Below are 15,298 nucleotides of genomic sequence, written 5' to 3' on the forward strand. Positions count from 1 at the left end.
TAGTGGACTCTGGGGTGGTGGAGATGGGGGCAGGAGGTTGTCCAATTATGGTAGCAAGTTTAACTCCTCTTCTGCCAGAAACCTATTCTTGAGGACCTGCATGAGTGGAGGGGACAGCTGATGCCATATATAATTGCGAAGCAAGTGATGCAGCCTGTGGGGCAGTGACTCACTGAAAGGAACTGCTAACACTTGAGCAGGTTTTTAAACTAAAATTAGGGTGGTGGTTTTTCTCAGGCTGAGAGTTATTTGAGGCAGAGACCATCTCTTCATATTTCTACATGTCTGTCCACAATCCAATTTGAGAGCTTCTAGGTCCTATTGCTGTACAAATATTAATCTTTTCCAGCCCTAACACAGGTCTCTATGGCAAGTTGCTTTTTGTTTCCATTCCTTCTCACCTGGAACTCAATTTCCATTACTTAAGTCATTTTTAGATGACAGATTAAGGTGATGGGGAATCTCACCGGAAACAGAGGTTAGTAAACAGATGGCAGCCATTTCTGAGCACTTAGGATGCCATGTGGCAAGAACTGAAAGCCTTGGTATATTGAATCATTCGGTTACTAGAGTATTAGTACTAGAATTATTAGAAATTAATAGAAATATTAATACTAGAGTACAGGCTTAATTTACACTGTAAAACTAAAGTGCTCTGAATTTGGGGGGTTCATATATAAAACACCTGAACCAGGGCTGTCCAATGACTCATTGACTCTTTGCCAAGAGGCCAGTGCGCTGATTCTAATTTGCATATTAATTTACATGTCTAATCAAACTAAATGCAAACTACCCCTAGTGTTGACTTGAGGTTGCATGTTCCTTTATAGAATAGAAAATGCTCATTTGACTTCATCGGTAATAAAACGCTGCTGTTCTGTCACTGCACTGCAGTTCCAGGGAGAAGGGGACTACACTGTGTATTGTCAGGCCACACATGGAGTGCACACCTACTTTAGAGCTGACTAGGAATGTAATATGCTGGGGGGTGAGGTTATATGTAACATGTCCCCTCTTTCAGTGTGCCTGCCAAGAGAGAAGTTTGGCATTCTGTACTCTTAGCTGTTGGCATCAAATAGAAGCACGTCTGTGCACACAGTTACTGACATGGGAACTTACATTGGTGGTGTTTACAGAAGCTTTTCTGTTCGTCATAAAGCTGCAGTTGTGAAAATATTGCTCTCTGAATAGGCAATATAGTTGTCCAGTGGACTGAGCATGAAACCGAGAGCCAGGACTCTTCTGAATTTTTGTTCTGGTTGTGACACTGACCAAGTCACTTACCCCCTTTGCTTCATATTTGCTCTGTAAAATGGGGATATGTATTTACTAACCTCCCTTAATGCTTACATAGCCCCTTTCATTGGAGGATCCCAAAGTGCCTCAAGTAAATACCTCCTTTTTTACAGATAGGGAAACTGAGGCACACAGGCTCCAGCTTGCACGCAGTGTCATTATCTTAGATTAGAGAACCCAGGTTTTCCAACTCAGTAGTGTACTTTGGCCACTAGGCAACATTGCTATGCAGGCTTAATAGATGTTTGCACAGTACAGCATTAATGCAAAAATATTGTATATGTGTCAAGTATTTCAGTATGCCATTGAGCTGTGACTACATTGAATTCTTAAGTTGGATTGGAATTTCTAATCAACAGTTTCAAGCAGGTACTTCAGCACTGACTTAAAAGTTCCTGCACTAGGGAAAGAATCTTACTTTGATAAACATTAGCATAGATCTCGGGGGGGGGGCGGCATTTAGGCAGATTTCCCTTCCCTGACCCAGCTAGCCAGTGACCATGGTGACTTCTGACAGTTGATGATGAGTAACAGGACTTTCATTGTGGTCTAGATTCAGGCTGGGAGATGGCAAGTGAGAGCCTACAAGCTTTTGCTACTATAATGGCATGAGTGCAGTGGATTAATTAGAAATAATAGGACTTCTCATGATGTTCCCAGTAACTGAACTAATTTCTCTATCCCTATCTGTGCATTCTGGTTACTCTTATAATCATCCCTGAAATGGCTTTTCACTTGGTTGCAGTGTATCAAATGGAAGACATTTAAACACTAAGTGTTAATTATGGGCAGAGACTTAATTTTTTTTCTGCTTTTTCCTTCTAGCTAGTGTTCCATGTGCTACTGCTGTTGAAAAGACATGCCGGACCAGAGCACCCAGAGTGAGGCGCACCTCTTCGCTAGATACCATCCTTGGATCGTACCTCCTAGGACAATGGCCACGGGATGCTGATGGAGCTTTTGCTTCGTGCATGAATGACAAAGCTACCCAGGTATGGAAGGTACCTTTGCAAGGTCTGAGGTAGTGGCCGGGTTACAGAATGCTGAACTGGGGCTGCATAAACTGATTGTTAAAGAAGACATCAAGCTTTTGTCTGTTCTGCTGCAACTTTCTAGGAAGACCTTCCCCTCTTACTACTTAGCCTCACTTCACTCCAGTTTGGTGTGGAATTAGAATTCCCTTGTCCTTGTTTGGAGGCAGATGGCCTCTGGTGCTTCGCTTCAATACTGGCTCGGTGTTGGGGGTTTTTGTTTTGTGGTTTTTTTTAGTGGCTTGCAGCTCTGGGCCAAATCCTTATATAACACTCATGGGCTCTGTGCCACAGCAAGAAGTCAAGGGTGCTCCCACAGAGGACTTGCTCAATGCGAGCCACACAGCACTCTGCTGTAGAGTGGAAAGGCTCCAGACTTTGAGGAACTCTTAGCAACCTGTAAATATTACTGTATGGCAACAGATACTGGCTCTGCATGTGGAGAGGTGGAAGAATTTCGAAGGATAAGAGCATCCGTTCACTTAACTAGCCATTTATTTAGCACATTAAAGCTGTCTGTTAATGGAGTGTTCATTCTCCAGCAATTTATTACTTACTGGGCTGTTTGCAGGAAATTCTCAATTGGTTTCCAAGTTCAGGGGTTGGAGTGCATTCTGAACAGAAAGGGAAGGAATTCTTTCGCCTTGTACCTCTGGGGTAGGAGATGAGGGAGACGGTCTCTTAAAGCATATCGGCACCAGAAAGGAAATTTAACCATAGTATTTAGGATCTGCAACTAAAACGTTAACTTTTTTTAGGCATTTGACCCTCTTTCCGGGCCCTCTTCTCAGCAGTATATTAAATGCTGATATGTTCATTTGACCCCTACTTTCCATGTGGATTTAACTGGTGTCCCTTAAGCAAGTTATGCCAATGAGGTAACAATGCCTTCCATCTGACTGTCTGAAAGCTCTTTGCAAATGACACCTCCTAGCACACCTGTGAAACAAGTAATTATCACCACTATTTTTGTCGATGGGGAAACTGACAGGGTTAGCAATTTCCTGGGAAAAACTAGATTAGGCCAGGGTGCTGGTAAAATCCTGGCTTATGCCTGATTTAAACTGGGAAAAATAATTGCATCAGTATCCAGCAAGATCAGCAAGCATAGAATGAATCTTTTCAAATTTGGGATACATCCATTCAGAACTGCAAAAGGAATAGGCTCAGTGTGTCCAGTGCATCAGAGTTGGTTGTCTTCTACAGAATGTGGCATGGCCGAATGGACCTGGACTGCTAGGCTGAAATTCTGTGCACCTGATTGCTTAATACTTCAAGCCTACCACTCTGCGTTATTGTTTTCATATTGAATGTTTTCAACTTTTGTTTATACAATATTGAAAACTGAAATGAGTCACGACCTGTAGAACTTCCTTGAGAAAATACTGAACCAAAATGTGTAGACGTTCCAGTGTTCGGTATTATTACATACATTAGTAATATGCCCACTGCAAGTTACTTTTCTTTTGTACAGCTCTAAAGTAATCTACTGCCCTACGTAGCCACAATTTGAATATAGAACTAAAACTAAGTGTAATGTGGTGCGCAGTAACAAATCCGTTTTTAAAATAGAAAATGCCTTAAACAGGGACTAACTAGTTTTTCCTAGGGTGGTAAAAAACACGATTTTACCTGCCAAAAAAACACCTCTGGTAAATACCATGCCGTCCCTGGCAACCGAGACACGTAGGCTGTGACTTGCCTAGGTGTCTCACTAAACTTGTGGCAGAGCTTAGAATAGAGCCCAAGCTTCATAGCTGCCAGTCCTGTGCCTTATCCATATCACTTTCTTCCGCCTGTCACCCCATTCTAACTTCTACTGAGCAGCAGAATAATCTGTGGTGCTGTTCTGCAATTTACCAGACTGACTTTGTCAGTGTCTTCAGGCACAGTGAAGCGGACTCCCTGGAACTTCTGGTGGCCTGTGCATGTTTACACCTTTCTTTAAATAGCTACTGATCAGCTGTTTTGCAAAACTCTAGATCTGCTAGCTTAAGGTGGTTAAGTGAGATGCAGCTGCAGGTGCTGAGTGCGGGGGCGAGGATGGCAGCAATATACATGATTGGAGCTTGTGGTTTCATCTTTCTTGCTGCACAAAGCATTTTGTCCCTTCTCACTCTGAGGGGAAGTGGTTTTTGCCACAGTTAGTACAACAGGTTCTGTAATTTCCTTCTCTGCTGACAGACTCGGCCCTAGAGAGGTAGGAGGCACATGCATGCTCAGTCTTCAGGCGTTCCCACTCCTGCAGGGTTCGTCCTTCCGTTTTAGGCTCTGTTCTTCTGATGTGAGCCTTCAAGCGGTGCTAAGTGCTGTGGTGTTAAGGTTCTGTAGCCCTTGGAGTGCAGAGCCCAGTGTAGAGATCTGGAGCCCACTAAGGTGGTGAGGGACCAAATGCAGCTTTGGAGTATAACACCCCCACACCAATAAATTGTCTTGAAGATCTTTCTTAGCGTTGGTTCATAAGTACATGAGGTGTCCAGCATTTTAAGAGGTTGAATTACTTTAACTGCAGAGCAGTAGCAGCCCTGGAAGCTGCAATTCAAGCATCCCCATCGATGTCCCTGCTGCTCTGACCAGGTTGCCGAATGTGGGGTTGGGTCAGCCCCCTGCCCGTTCAGTCTTGGATCTGGCAGACACTAGTTTGTTTCATGGAAACCACTAGCAACAAATTTCAGGTGTTGCAGAGAACACAATTCTTCACTTATTTGAAGTGGGCAACTAGATCCAATCTGCCAGCATAAGAGGACTTCACTTAAGTTTTTGGTCTGGTGACGACCCTTCCTATCTGCATGCCCCATCAGGCAACAGTGCTGCTGCTGCAATCCCGAAGAGGAACCCCAGAGTAAAAGCACAAGCTTGGTGGTGGAAAAGCAGCATGCTAAACTGCCAGTGGGATGGGTCCTAAGGAGTCCAGCTCAGCCTCTGCTATTCAGTGAAAGTTGGAGCACTACTGTATTTGGTTATAAAGCTTAATCTGTCAGAGGAAACCTTGTACCTGTCTGGATAGCTTGTCTTGTCCCTCTGGCTTGGACTGTAACCTTTTAAGCAACATTCTGCAGAGAGGATTCTGCAGCCTTAGTGACTCAACAGGGCTGTTTTAAACAGCTGCTGTTTTTGCAATGACCTCTCCAGGGAGGTCAGTTGAGTTGCTTGGAGAGAAACTGTTTTCAGGCCTTTGCACCTTCTGGCAGCTTGTCCAGTGAGGGCTGAGGAGGAAATTAAGATCAATCCCTCCCACAGAAATGGCAGGGAGGGGAATGACTTGGGATGAGTGGTTTGTGATGAGTTTAAATGCGGTGGTGGGGAAAACGACTGCTGACGTTTTGAAAGTGAGGTACCTTGGGACTCCTTTCTGATCTCATGGATGAGATATTAGGAACTGAAGTTGACTGCCCAGTGCAAGGAAATTCACATGGTTCACCTAGCTGGAGATTGGCAAACTGTTTCTTTTGATAATTGAAGTATAGTTGTCTCTTGAAAACCAGTTCTGTAAAATAGTGCTGAGGTTGTTTCCCCAACAAGTTAAAATTTGCTCAGTTTACTGTCAGTCTGGCAGACTCAAACGGGATCTGAGTCAAGCCAGATTCTGGTATCACTCATGCATCAGAACCAATACAAGACTCTGGTAGCCAACTTCTGCTTTTGGTTACACGTATGAACTTCCACTCAAGGCTGGACAGGTGTAATGGGGAAGAAAAATCTGGCCTAGCGGTCAGAACATAACAATTTGCTCTGAGATGTGCTGACTCTGCTAGGCTAACATGAGTGAAAAGGGAAATACGTACATCACTCCCATCACCAGATCTGACTGGGTACATGTGGGAGGCAGGAGATGTCATTTATACATGCCTGCTTTTTTCTCTGGCTATGCATCACTGATATCTGAGCACCTGTCAAAAAGATAAAGCCAGTGGCTTGAGTGGTTCTCTCCTTGCCTATCCCAGTACAGGAAGAGGTAGATTCAAAGAACCACAAGTTCAAACAAACATTGCTTGATCTCAGAGTATTAACATTCAGCTATTTTCTGATCTGTTTTACTATGCATAGTACTGAGACCCAAAACTGTTAATCCAGAGCTGAAGGAAAGACTGGAATATAAGTGTGGATGCACAGTACTTCACTTTTTTTTCCTAGGAGGCCTTATCCCCTGCCTTGAAGACAGTAAATTTGGTGGGGGCAGTCCTAAATAATCTCTCTTCCCTTCAGACTCCAACATCCTGGCACGAAGTGGAAGTCGGGAAGGCCAGTGCCAGTACTCATAAGCGTTCTGCATCTTGGGGTAGCACAGATCACCGCAGAGAGGTAAACAGACCCCCCTTCTACAGCTTACAACCAATAAAAATCTTACTCATTATGGAGGATACCTTGTCCATAAAGTGGGGAAAGAGGGTATTACTGAAGCTGAGATATTAAACTCCCATGTGCACTCATTAGCCCTTAGTTTGAGGGCTGCATGGCCTAAGCAAATATTACACAGCAGGTCAGCATGCTCTTCCCACTGCACCCACCCTTTGTTTGATCAACTGCAAGTCCCTCCTCTAGCCAGCTTCCATTGTAAGGAGGTTTGCAAGTGATGCACTGAGCTATAGTCAGAGAGGCCATGCCCATAACACCAACCCTTGGGGTGAGCTCCATTGAGTCCTGGTTCAAAGCTGATGCTGTAAATGGAAGACTAATATTCCTGGACCCCTGGAAAGGGAAAGCTGTCTGCACCCTTCTAAAATGGGGGAGTTCACCATTAAACCTTTGGAATAACGTCCTCCCCGCCCTCTGAGAGATGTCCAAGGTTTGTTCTAGCTTGACTGAATGTGTCCCTCAGTCTTGTAACTTCCTGTGGGGGGAACATTGGGGAGGAGATGGTGAATTTTGGTTGTGAGACCTGTTTTCTTGTCCAGTTTAATATACGCTGAATTTGTTTGCTAGATTGCTAAACTGAAGCAGCAGCTCCAGCGAACTAAGCTAAGTGGCAAAGAGAAGGACCGGAGCTCCCCACTTCAGGGGGATCACGCTGTCCTTGGATCAGTCAGGGTACGTTTCATGTTTCCCCTCCTTCCCCATCTGTTTTGCAGTGTACCCTACTTAGCCTGGGGAGCGCAGTCCAGTTCTGCTGCCGGATTACAAATCCAGTTTCCAAATGGTTCTCAGTTTTGTTTAAATTCTAATATCCGGCGTGGTGGTTTTTAAAAAAAAACAACCTTCCCCACGTACTCCTTAAGGCTTTGGACTGCAGTCAATGGGTTTAATATACACACTCTCCTGTTAAGGTTTTCCCCAACCAACTGGCTTCCTAGAACATCCTGGCTGAACATCCAGAGCTGTGGGATAGACACAGCTGTGCTGGGAGATCTGTATGAGTTTGTGTGGCTGCAGTGGACTGTACTCCTCAGTTTGACTCTGTGTTGTCACAGGACTCCCCTCCTGGACTCCCTCCTGCTTCTCCTGTTTTGAGGCTCAGCCCCTGCTTACATAGGAGCCTGGAAGGACTAAACCAGGAGCTGGAGGAGGTGTTTGTGAAGGAACAAGGAGATGAGGAGCTTCTCAGGGTGAGTTGTCCCTTCAGGGTAGAATCATAAGTCTCGGGCTGGAAAGGACCTCGAAGTCATAAAGTGCAGTCCCCTGCACTAAGGCAGCACCGAGTAAACCTAGACCCTCCCTGACGGGTTTGTCTGAGCCTCCAACAATGGAGATTCCACAGCCTCCTTGGAAGCCTATTCCAGAGCTTAATTACCCATATAGTTAGAAAAGTTTTTCCTAATATCTAACCTAAATCTCCCTTGCTGGAGATTAAGCCCATTTACTACTTGTTCTGTATTCAGTGGACATAGAGAACAATGGATCAGTCTTTATAACAGCCATTAACATTTTTGAAGATTTATCAGGTCCCCCATCTTTTCTCAATACTAAACAAGCCCAGGTTTTTAACTTTTCCTAAGTGATCAGGTTTTCTAAACCTTTTATCATTTTTGTTGTTCTCCTCTGGACTCGCTCCAATTTGTCCACATCTTTCCTAAAGTATGGTGCCTGGAATTGGACACAGTATTCCAGCTGAGGCCTCACCAGTGCTGAGCAGGACAATTACCTCTTATACATAGCACTCCTGTTAATACACCCCAGAATATTAGCCTTTTTTGCAGCTGTCACATTGACTTGTATTCGGTTTGATTCACTGTAACCACACATGCCCCCACAGGTTTTTCAGCATTACTACCGCCTAGCCCCTAAGTCCCTATTTTGTAGTTGTGCATTTGATTTTTCCTTCCTAAGTAAGTTATTTTGCACTTATCTTTGTTGAATTTCATCTTGTTAAATTCAGACCAGTTCTCCAATTTGTCAAGGTGATTTTGAATTCTAAGCCTGTCCTCCAAAGTGTTTGCAACTCTTCCAAGTTTGTCACCTGCAGATATTGTAAGCATACTCTTCACTTTATTATCCAAGTCATTAATGAAAATATTTAGTACCAGATGCATGACTGACCCCTGTGGGACCTCACTAGATAAGCCCTTCCAGTTTGACAGCAAACCATTGATAACTACTCTTTTTGAGTATGGTTTTTCAATCAGTTGTGCACCATCTTTAAGTAAGCTCATCTAGAGCACATTTCCCTAGTTCGCTTATGAGAGTGTCACTTGGGACTGTATCAACTAAAATTAAGATACATCAAGTCTACAGCTTCTCCCCTATCCACTGGGCCAGTGACCCTGTCAGAGAAGGGAATTACGTTGGTTTGGCATGATTTGTGCTTGACAAAGCCATGCTGGCTATTCTTTATAAGCTTATTATCCTCTAGGTGCGCACAAACTGATTGTTTAATAATTTGTTTCAGTGTCTTTTCAGGTATTGAAGTTAAGCACACGGCTCTAATTCTCTGAGTCCTCTTTGTTCCCCTTTTTAAAGATAGGTACTGTATTTGCCCTTCTCCTGTCATCTGGGACCTCACCTGTTTCTTCCATGAGTTCTCAAAGAATTGCTAATTGTTCTGAGATTGCTTCAGCTAGCTCCTTATGTACCCTAGGATGAATTTCATCAGGATTTGTTGATGTAACTACATCTAACTTATCTAAACATTCTTTAACATGTTTCTTCATTCTCTATCTTGACTTGTTCTTTCCCCCTTGTTAATTGTTGAGTATCTCACCACCTTTTTAGTGAAGACTGAAGCAAAACTGGCCTTAAACATCTCGGCCTTCTTGATACCATCAGTTAATAGCTCTTTCCCTGCTAAGTAGAGAACATGTGCTTCCCTTCATCTTTCTCTTGCTCCTAATGTATTTAAAGAACCTCTTTTTGTTGCCTTTCATGTCCTTTGGTAGGTGTAACTCATTTTTGCTTAGCTTTTTTCTGACTTTGCCCATACATACTTGTGCGATTCTTTTGTACTCCTCAGCAATTTCTCCATGTTTCCACTTTATGTAGGATTCCTGCTTGATTTTGAGGTAAACAGCTCTTGACAGAGCCACATTGGCCTCTTGCTATTCTCCCTGTCTTTCCTTTGCATCAGGATAGTTTGCAGTTGTGCCTCTAATACTGTCTCCTTGTGAAAATGCTAACTCTACTGAACTCCTTTCTCCCTTCGTTTTCTTCCCATGGGACTTTACCTACCAATTTCCTCAGTTTGCCTGCCTTTTTTTAACGAGTCCGTTGTTTTTATTCTGCTGCTCTTGCTCCTATCCTTTCCTGGGACTCATGAAATCTATCATTTTGTAATTGTAGATATTTTAAAGATTTAGGCACCTAACTCCCATTGGTTTCAGTAGGAGTTAGGTGCCTAAATACCTTAAAATTCAATTCTGACTTTCACATGGTCACACGGAGTCTGTGGCAGAGCAGGGAACTGAACCAAGGTCTGTTGAATCCCAAACCACTGCCCTGACCACTTCGTGGGTTTGTTTGTCATTAAAACTATAGGAAGCAACCAAGGAAGTTCTGAAACTCTTACAAGTGCTTTGCCAGTGGATGTTATGATTTATCTGCTCATTTGTCAGCTCTCCACCTTCTTTCTTGGGCCCTTTGGGTATGGAACTCCATCCCAGAGCTGAGCCATAGGGCTGCCCCTCTGCTCCACATCCCTCTTCAAACCCACTGCTGCTGTGACACTTAAGAAATCAGCCACTTAACTACATGCACCCTCATTTTAAAAAGCATATTAAATGATGGTGGTGTCCCAGGGTCTCAGTGAGAATCAGGGCCTCCTTGTGCATATGTAGAAGAGAGCTTTTAATCTAAAGGATTGTGCCTATACCAGTTCTGCATAGTTGCCTGTCCCTTCCCATTTGTATGTTGCTTGTCTAAGATTACATAAACTCTTCAGAGCAAGGGTTGTCTCTTTGTATTGGGCCAGGCTCTGTCTGTGTCCAGCAAGGCCCTCAGCCTGACAAAAGTATCTGGACATTGCTGCAGCATAAATATTGAATTGTTGCCTAAGGGGTGTGGCATTAAACTGGCAGGGAGAGGGAATTCGTCTGAAGGCTAGTAGAGAAATGACTCTCTAATTCAGCACCTCCGTGTGTTCTGGGTGGGTATATGATCTGGCCCTGCCTGTATAAATCCCAGAGTGCATGGTCGAGAGCAGTAGGATTGCTTCAGTCCACTGAGATCTAAATGCTACTTGTAAGTTCTGCCTGCCTGTGTGAAAGGGGGCTGAGGTTGGGGGTTTCTGTTCAATAAGCTTTCCTCCCTCTAGATCCTGGATGTTCCAGACGGCCACAGGGCACCAGCCCCTCCCCAGAGAGGCTCTGAGGATCTTTTGCTGCTGACTCTGGAACCCAGCAGTAGCAGCTGCAGCAGCCTTTCTCTTTCCCCATCCCCTTCTGTGCCTCTCCGATCTTCTCCACACACCCCTGCAAGAGCAGCTACAGAGGAGCTTTCTTCTGCCCTGGAGGAGCCACTGCCTGACCCCAAAGAGAAAGGTAAATGGCAGTAGCTAGGCTCAGCAATGGCCTTCTCCCAGCATAGGGAGATGGGAATGTGAAGGGTGATGTGAACGCATTAATCCTTTAGTGTAGCAGCCCAGCTCTCTCCACCTCCAGTGTGTTTTGAATTGGGATTGTGGGAGCCCAGAAGTTAAATAGGAGATGGGGAGAGTGGGGGTGGGGGTGTCTTTGAGTAGGTGCTGGAACAAATTGGAGTTGCAAGGACTCTTCTGTGTAGGTTTTTTTTCCCTCAGTCACTTGGGAATTCTCAGCACCAGGCTGACTGAGGTTACAAGTTGGTAACTGAATGCAGTTCTGGCGCCAGGACTTTTTAGGACACTACTGTGATCTCAGGGAGCTTATCCTGTGTTGATTTAAAAGGGATCTGTTGAATTCTTCTAGAATCTTCTCAAAAAAGTCTTCCTTCCCTGCTAGAGGATGGTAGCCCCTCTCCAGTCCTGGCCTTTGCCTCCTCTCCTCGACCTAACCACAGCTACATGTTTAAACGGGAGCCTCCCGAGGGATGTGAAAAAGTCCGGGCCTTTGAAGAGGCTTTGTAAGTATGAGAAGGGACGAGGTCTTGAGGGAGAGTTTAAATGAGAGAGTGCCAACGCTTACGCAGTTTCCCTTGCCTACATTGTACTGCGTAACTGTCACTCCCCTCTCCTTGCCCCAGCTCCAAGGAAATAAACCTCTAAAACAGCCTGGAATTGGGGAGCAGCTTCTCTTGGGACGTACACAGACATTAGATGTGCTGCCCTCTTGTTGGGTGCAGAAGCAACGAACCAGAGTGCTTCTGGCACACTGGAGGACTCTTCTGTGAAGATGCCTAGTGGCATCTGCCTTCCCACCACACACACAAGCACTTTGCTTACCCAGCCAACACGCCCGCTTGGCCACAAGGGTTGGCCCTCAAATAAACCAACTCTGCTTTCCCCAACCCCCGGCAGGATGGAGCTGTTGACCTCACCTGTGCTATTGGCCGTCCTTCCTGCTCAGCCTGCTTGTTTGCTCCCGTAACCACCCACAGCTGCCTGGATGTTTGCTCCCGGTCTCCAGCCCAGTGGCTGAGCTGAGGACTGTAGGGAGGGCAAGCAAGAAGAGGCCAATGGGGGTTCCTACCATTGTCAAGGGTGACTTGGGTCTCATTCCATCTCAGGCAGGTCTACGCTTAAAATGGTGCACCACTGTAGTGCTTCAGTGAAGATGCTACTGCACCGAGAGCGTCTCCGGTCTCTCATCATAGCTACCTCCTCTCATGGAGGTGGATTAATGATGTCAGTGGGAGACACCTTTGCCATAGCGCTGTGTACACCAGGGGCTAGGTCAGCATAACTGCATTGGTCAGGGGTGTGGATGTACATTTATAGTGTAGATCTGTCCCTAGAGTCTTGGTCTGCCCAGCTGCTCTTAGCCCTCACTCATTGCTGGCCGAGTGCTTCTGACTGTTGCCTGCCTGGGAAGTGGCCAGCTTGCGAAGGGTTAAGACAGTAGGCAGTCTATGCCCTCCCCACAACAAGCATGTACCATTAAAGCTGCAATTGCTTGCACAGCTGTATGCGCTCTGAGGGCTCCATTCCTAACCGATTTCCTTTTGTTTCTCTCCCTCCTTCAGATCCCCCAGCCCTGATCAGAATTTTCTGCCCTCCTGTCCTGATAAGAACAAAGTCCACTTCAACCCAACTGGCTCTGCCTTTTGTCCAGTCAGTCTGGTAAAGCCTCTCTTTCCAAACATGGGCTTCCTGTTCAGAAGCTTCCCTACTACCCCCAGCCCTGTGCCACCAGGCACATTCAGCTCCTGCCAGTCCACTGCCCCAGGCCCATTCCTTGGGTCGCGGAAAGACTCCGCAGCCGATGGCTTTAGTGAGGTCTCCAAATCACCTCCCCTGAACTTTGAACACTGGAAGCGCACCCAGACAGAAGAGAGTGTCCTCTTCCATAGCTCTCTTGTGGTCTGAGGCCTTTGGGAGACCTGGCACAGCAAAGCATCTGTGGTTCTTCAGTGCATCTTAAACAGCCTGTGGTGCCTTGAAGTTGGGACTTGAGGGTTAGATGGGCAGCCCTGGGATTGAAAACCACAGCAAGTTTCTTCCAGAATGATGGTGAAAACTGTTAAGTACAATGTGCCACAGGACTCTTGCTGCTGGAGTGGTTCCTTTCTTCGAGCCCCCAGTACTTAAAGCACTTTCCTCTCCTGCGTTGAAATGTCATTTTTTCCTGTATGATTGTTTTGCTGTCAAAGAGCAGCTGGGACTCTGCTGCTGGTCAACAGCATGGAAATTCAAGCTCTCTGGCTCTGTAAATGAAATTCCTTGCTGCAGGTATTCAGGGGACATGGGAGTTCCCTAGCACTTCTCATCCCCACAGTTGTCACATGGATTTCCTGCACCCGGGGGGCGGGGGGAGGCCAGTAGCTTGGCTGCCTCTTGGAGAAGCTGGTAGAACCTGGCTTAGCTGACTTCAGCTATCTGAATGTATTGGGCAGAATTTGACAATGCATCTGCACTCTATCAAAGGCAGCTTGAGTCACTTAAAGCACCCAAAATACAGAAGAGAGAGACATGAGGGGTTTGGAAGTGAACTGTAGACAGTTCCACTACTGGATATCCGAACCCTTTGAAATAGCCACCTAGAGCTTTCAGGAGCCTCTTGGAATGTCTTGCTGTACAAGGATAGAGAATGCAGATCAGATACCTGCCAGTGCACCTTCAGGGACCTCTGTTTGCATAAGACCTACACTCTGGGATGCTTCTTACATGATGGAGGATAAGGAGAGAGGTGCTGCTGTGGAGCTGTCTGCATGGCTTGGTAGGTAGCGGAGGGCCTCTCAGACCCCCCACAACAGCCTTTTTTCAGGGGAAGGAGATGGAAATCTAAGTCCGAGCAGCATACAAAAGGTTTCCATGGAATTTATGAAGGTTGCTGCTAGTAGAGATGTTACATGCTGCTTTCCAATCGAATGCCGTGGACAGCCTGACTGGCTCTGGTATTGTTTGCCTGTGCAGGGGTGGAGTTGGGGATCAGAACCATTTTGTCTCACTGCAAAAAAACTTTATGCACAGACATAAGATCATCCTACCTGGGCTGGAGTCTGAGATCCTGTTAGACCCCCCAGCACAAAGCCTTATAAGGTGAAACTATAACATGGGGAATTCTGATTGTAATGCCTCTTGAAAATGAAAGTATTTGATTTGTGTTCTGTTGCTAAGGCTTTGGGTTGTATTGAAGAAGCCTATTTTCTTGTATCTGATGTAGAAACTCTATTTTCTTCCAAAGACACTATTTTTGCAGCTGTTTGAAGTTTGTATTTTATGTATGTATTGCAAAGCTTAAAGGAGGAATGTTAGCCTTGGAGTTTGTCTTGTGTTCAGAGTTTTTTGCAGATATTGGTGTTGCCAGTAAAAAAAAAAAAAAAAGTAATTATTCTTCCAGGTATCCAAAGCTCCTTTTCTCTTTCTTTGGGGTTTGAGTGTATTTAGTCTAAACTGGAATTTCTGCATAGTTTAAACGACGGACACTGAAATGACAGGCCAGATCGACTGCATTTTCTGCTGCGATGGCCTCTATCTGTTGATACGTTACCTTCAGCTTAGAAGGTGGGCTTGCCAGCCCATTGCTGGTGCCCAGCAAAGGGAGTGGTTCAATACTATTTACCACTATCTGCTAGACGTGCTGTAGCTCCACTCCAGAGCATATGCTAGGCAAGAGACTCGCTGGTGTGCTGCACCTCAAGTGGTCCTTGTACTGTTTTTAGGCTTAGGACTAACTTTCCAAACTCTTGCCAGTAATGCTAAATAACAGCTAGTGTTAAAATTGCTTCTCTGTAATGCTTCTAAATTAGGTGGTGGAGAGGAAATGCAGCCGGCTTGGAGGAAAACGCCTACATACATAGTTTGCTTCATCCTTCTGCACGAGCTGCAAAACAATGTGCTTCACTTTAACTCCCTCAAGTTGGTCATGGCATTTTAGTGCTACCCTGGGAGAGCTCAGCAGCTGTTGGTAGCAAAGGCTTATTGAAAATGTGAGAGGAACCTCACTAGGCCAGGTAACCATTTACCCAGT

General features: G+C 45.4%; 1 protein-coding gene across 3 annotated transcripts in view; it reads left to right on the forward strand.

The window, feature by feature from the left end:
- FAM117A (family with sequence similarity 117 member A) overlaps positions 1-14,671 on the forward strand; it is a 29,760-nt gene extending 15,089 nt beyond the window's left edge. For 2 of the 3 annotated variants that reach the window (XM_039516330.1, XM_039516332.1), the window contains exons 2-8: positions 2,122-2,288; positions 6,534-6,629; positions 7,251-7,355; positions 7,736-7,870; positions 11,008-11,233; positions 11,639-11,792; positions 12,852-14,671. In XM_039516330.1, the coding sequence (XP_039372264.1) occupies positions 2,122-2,288; positions 6,534-6,629; positions 7,251-7,355; positions 7,736-7,870; positions 11,008-11,233; positions 11,639-11,792; positions 12,852-13,194 (1,226 nt within the window). In that variant the 3' untranslated portion in view covers positions 13,195-14,671. The remainder of the gene's footprint in view (positions 1-2,121; positions 2,289-6,533; positions 6,630-7,250; positions 7,356-7,735; positions 7,871-11,007; positions 11,234-11,638; positions 11,793-12,851) is intronic. The other variant, XM_039516331.1, reaches the window with a different exon arrangement.
- The last annotated feature ends 627 nt before the right edge of the window (positions 14,672-15,298 follow it).

The sequence above is a fragment of the Mauremys reevesii genome, linkage group 27 (genome assembly GCF_016161935.1).
Source record: "Mauremys reevesii isolate NIE-2019 linkage group 27, ASM1616193v1, whole genome shotgun sequence".
Classification (NCBI taxonomy): domain Eukaryota; kingdom Metazoa; phylum Chordata; order Testudines; family Geoemydidae; genus Mauremys; species Mauremys reevesii.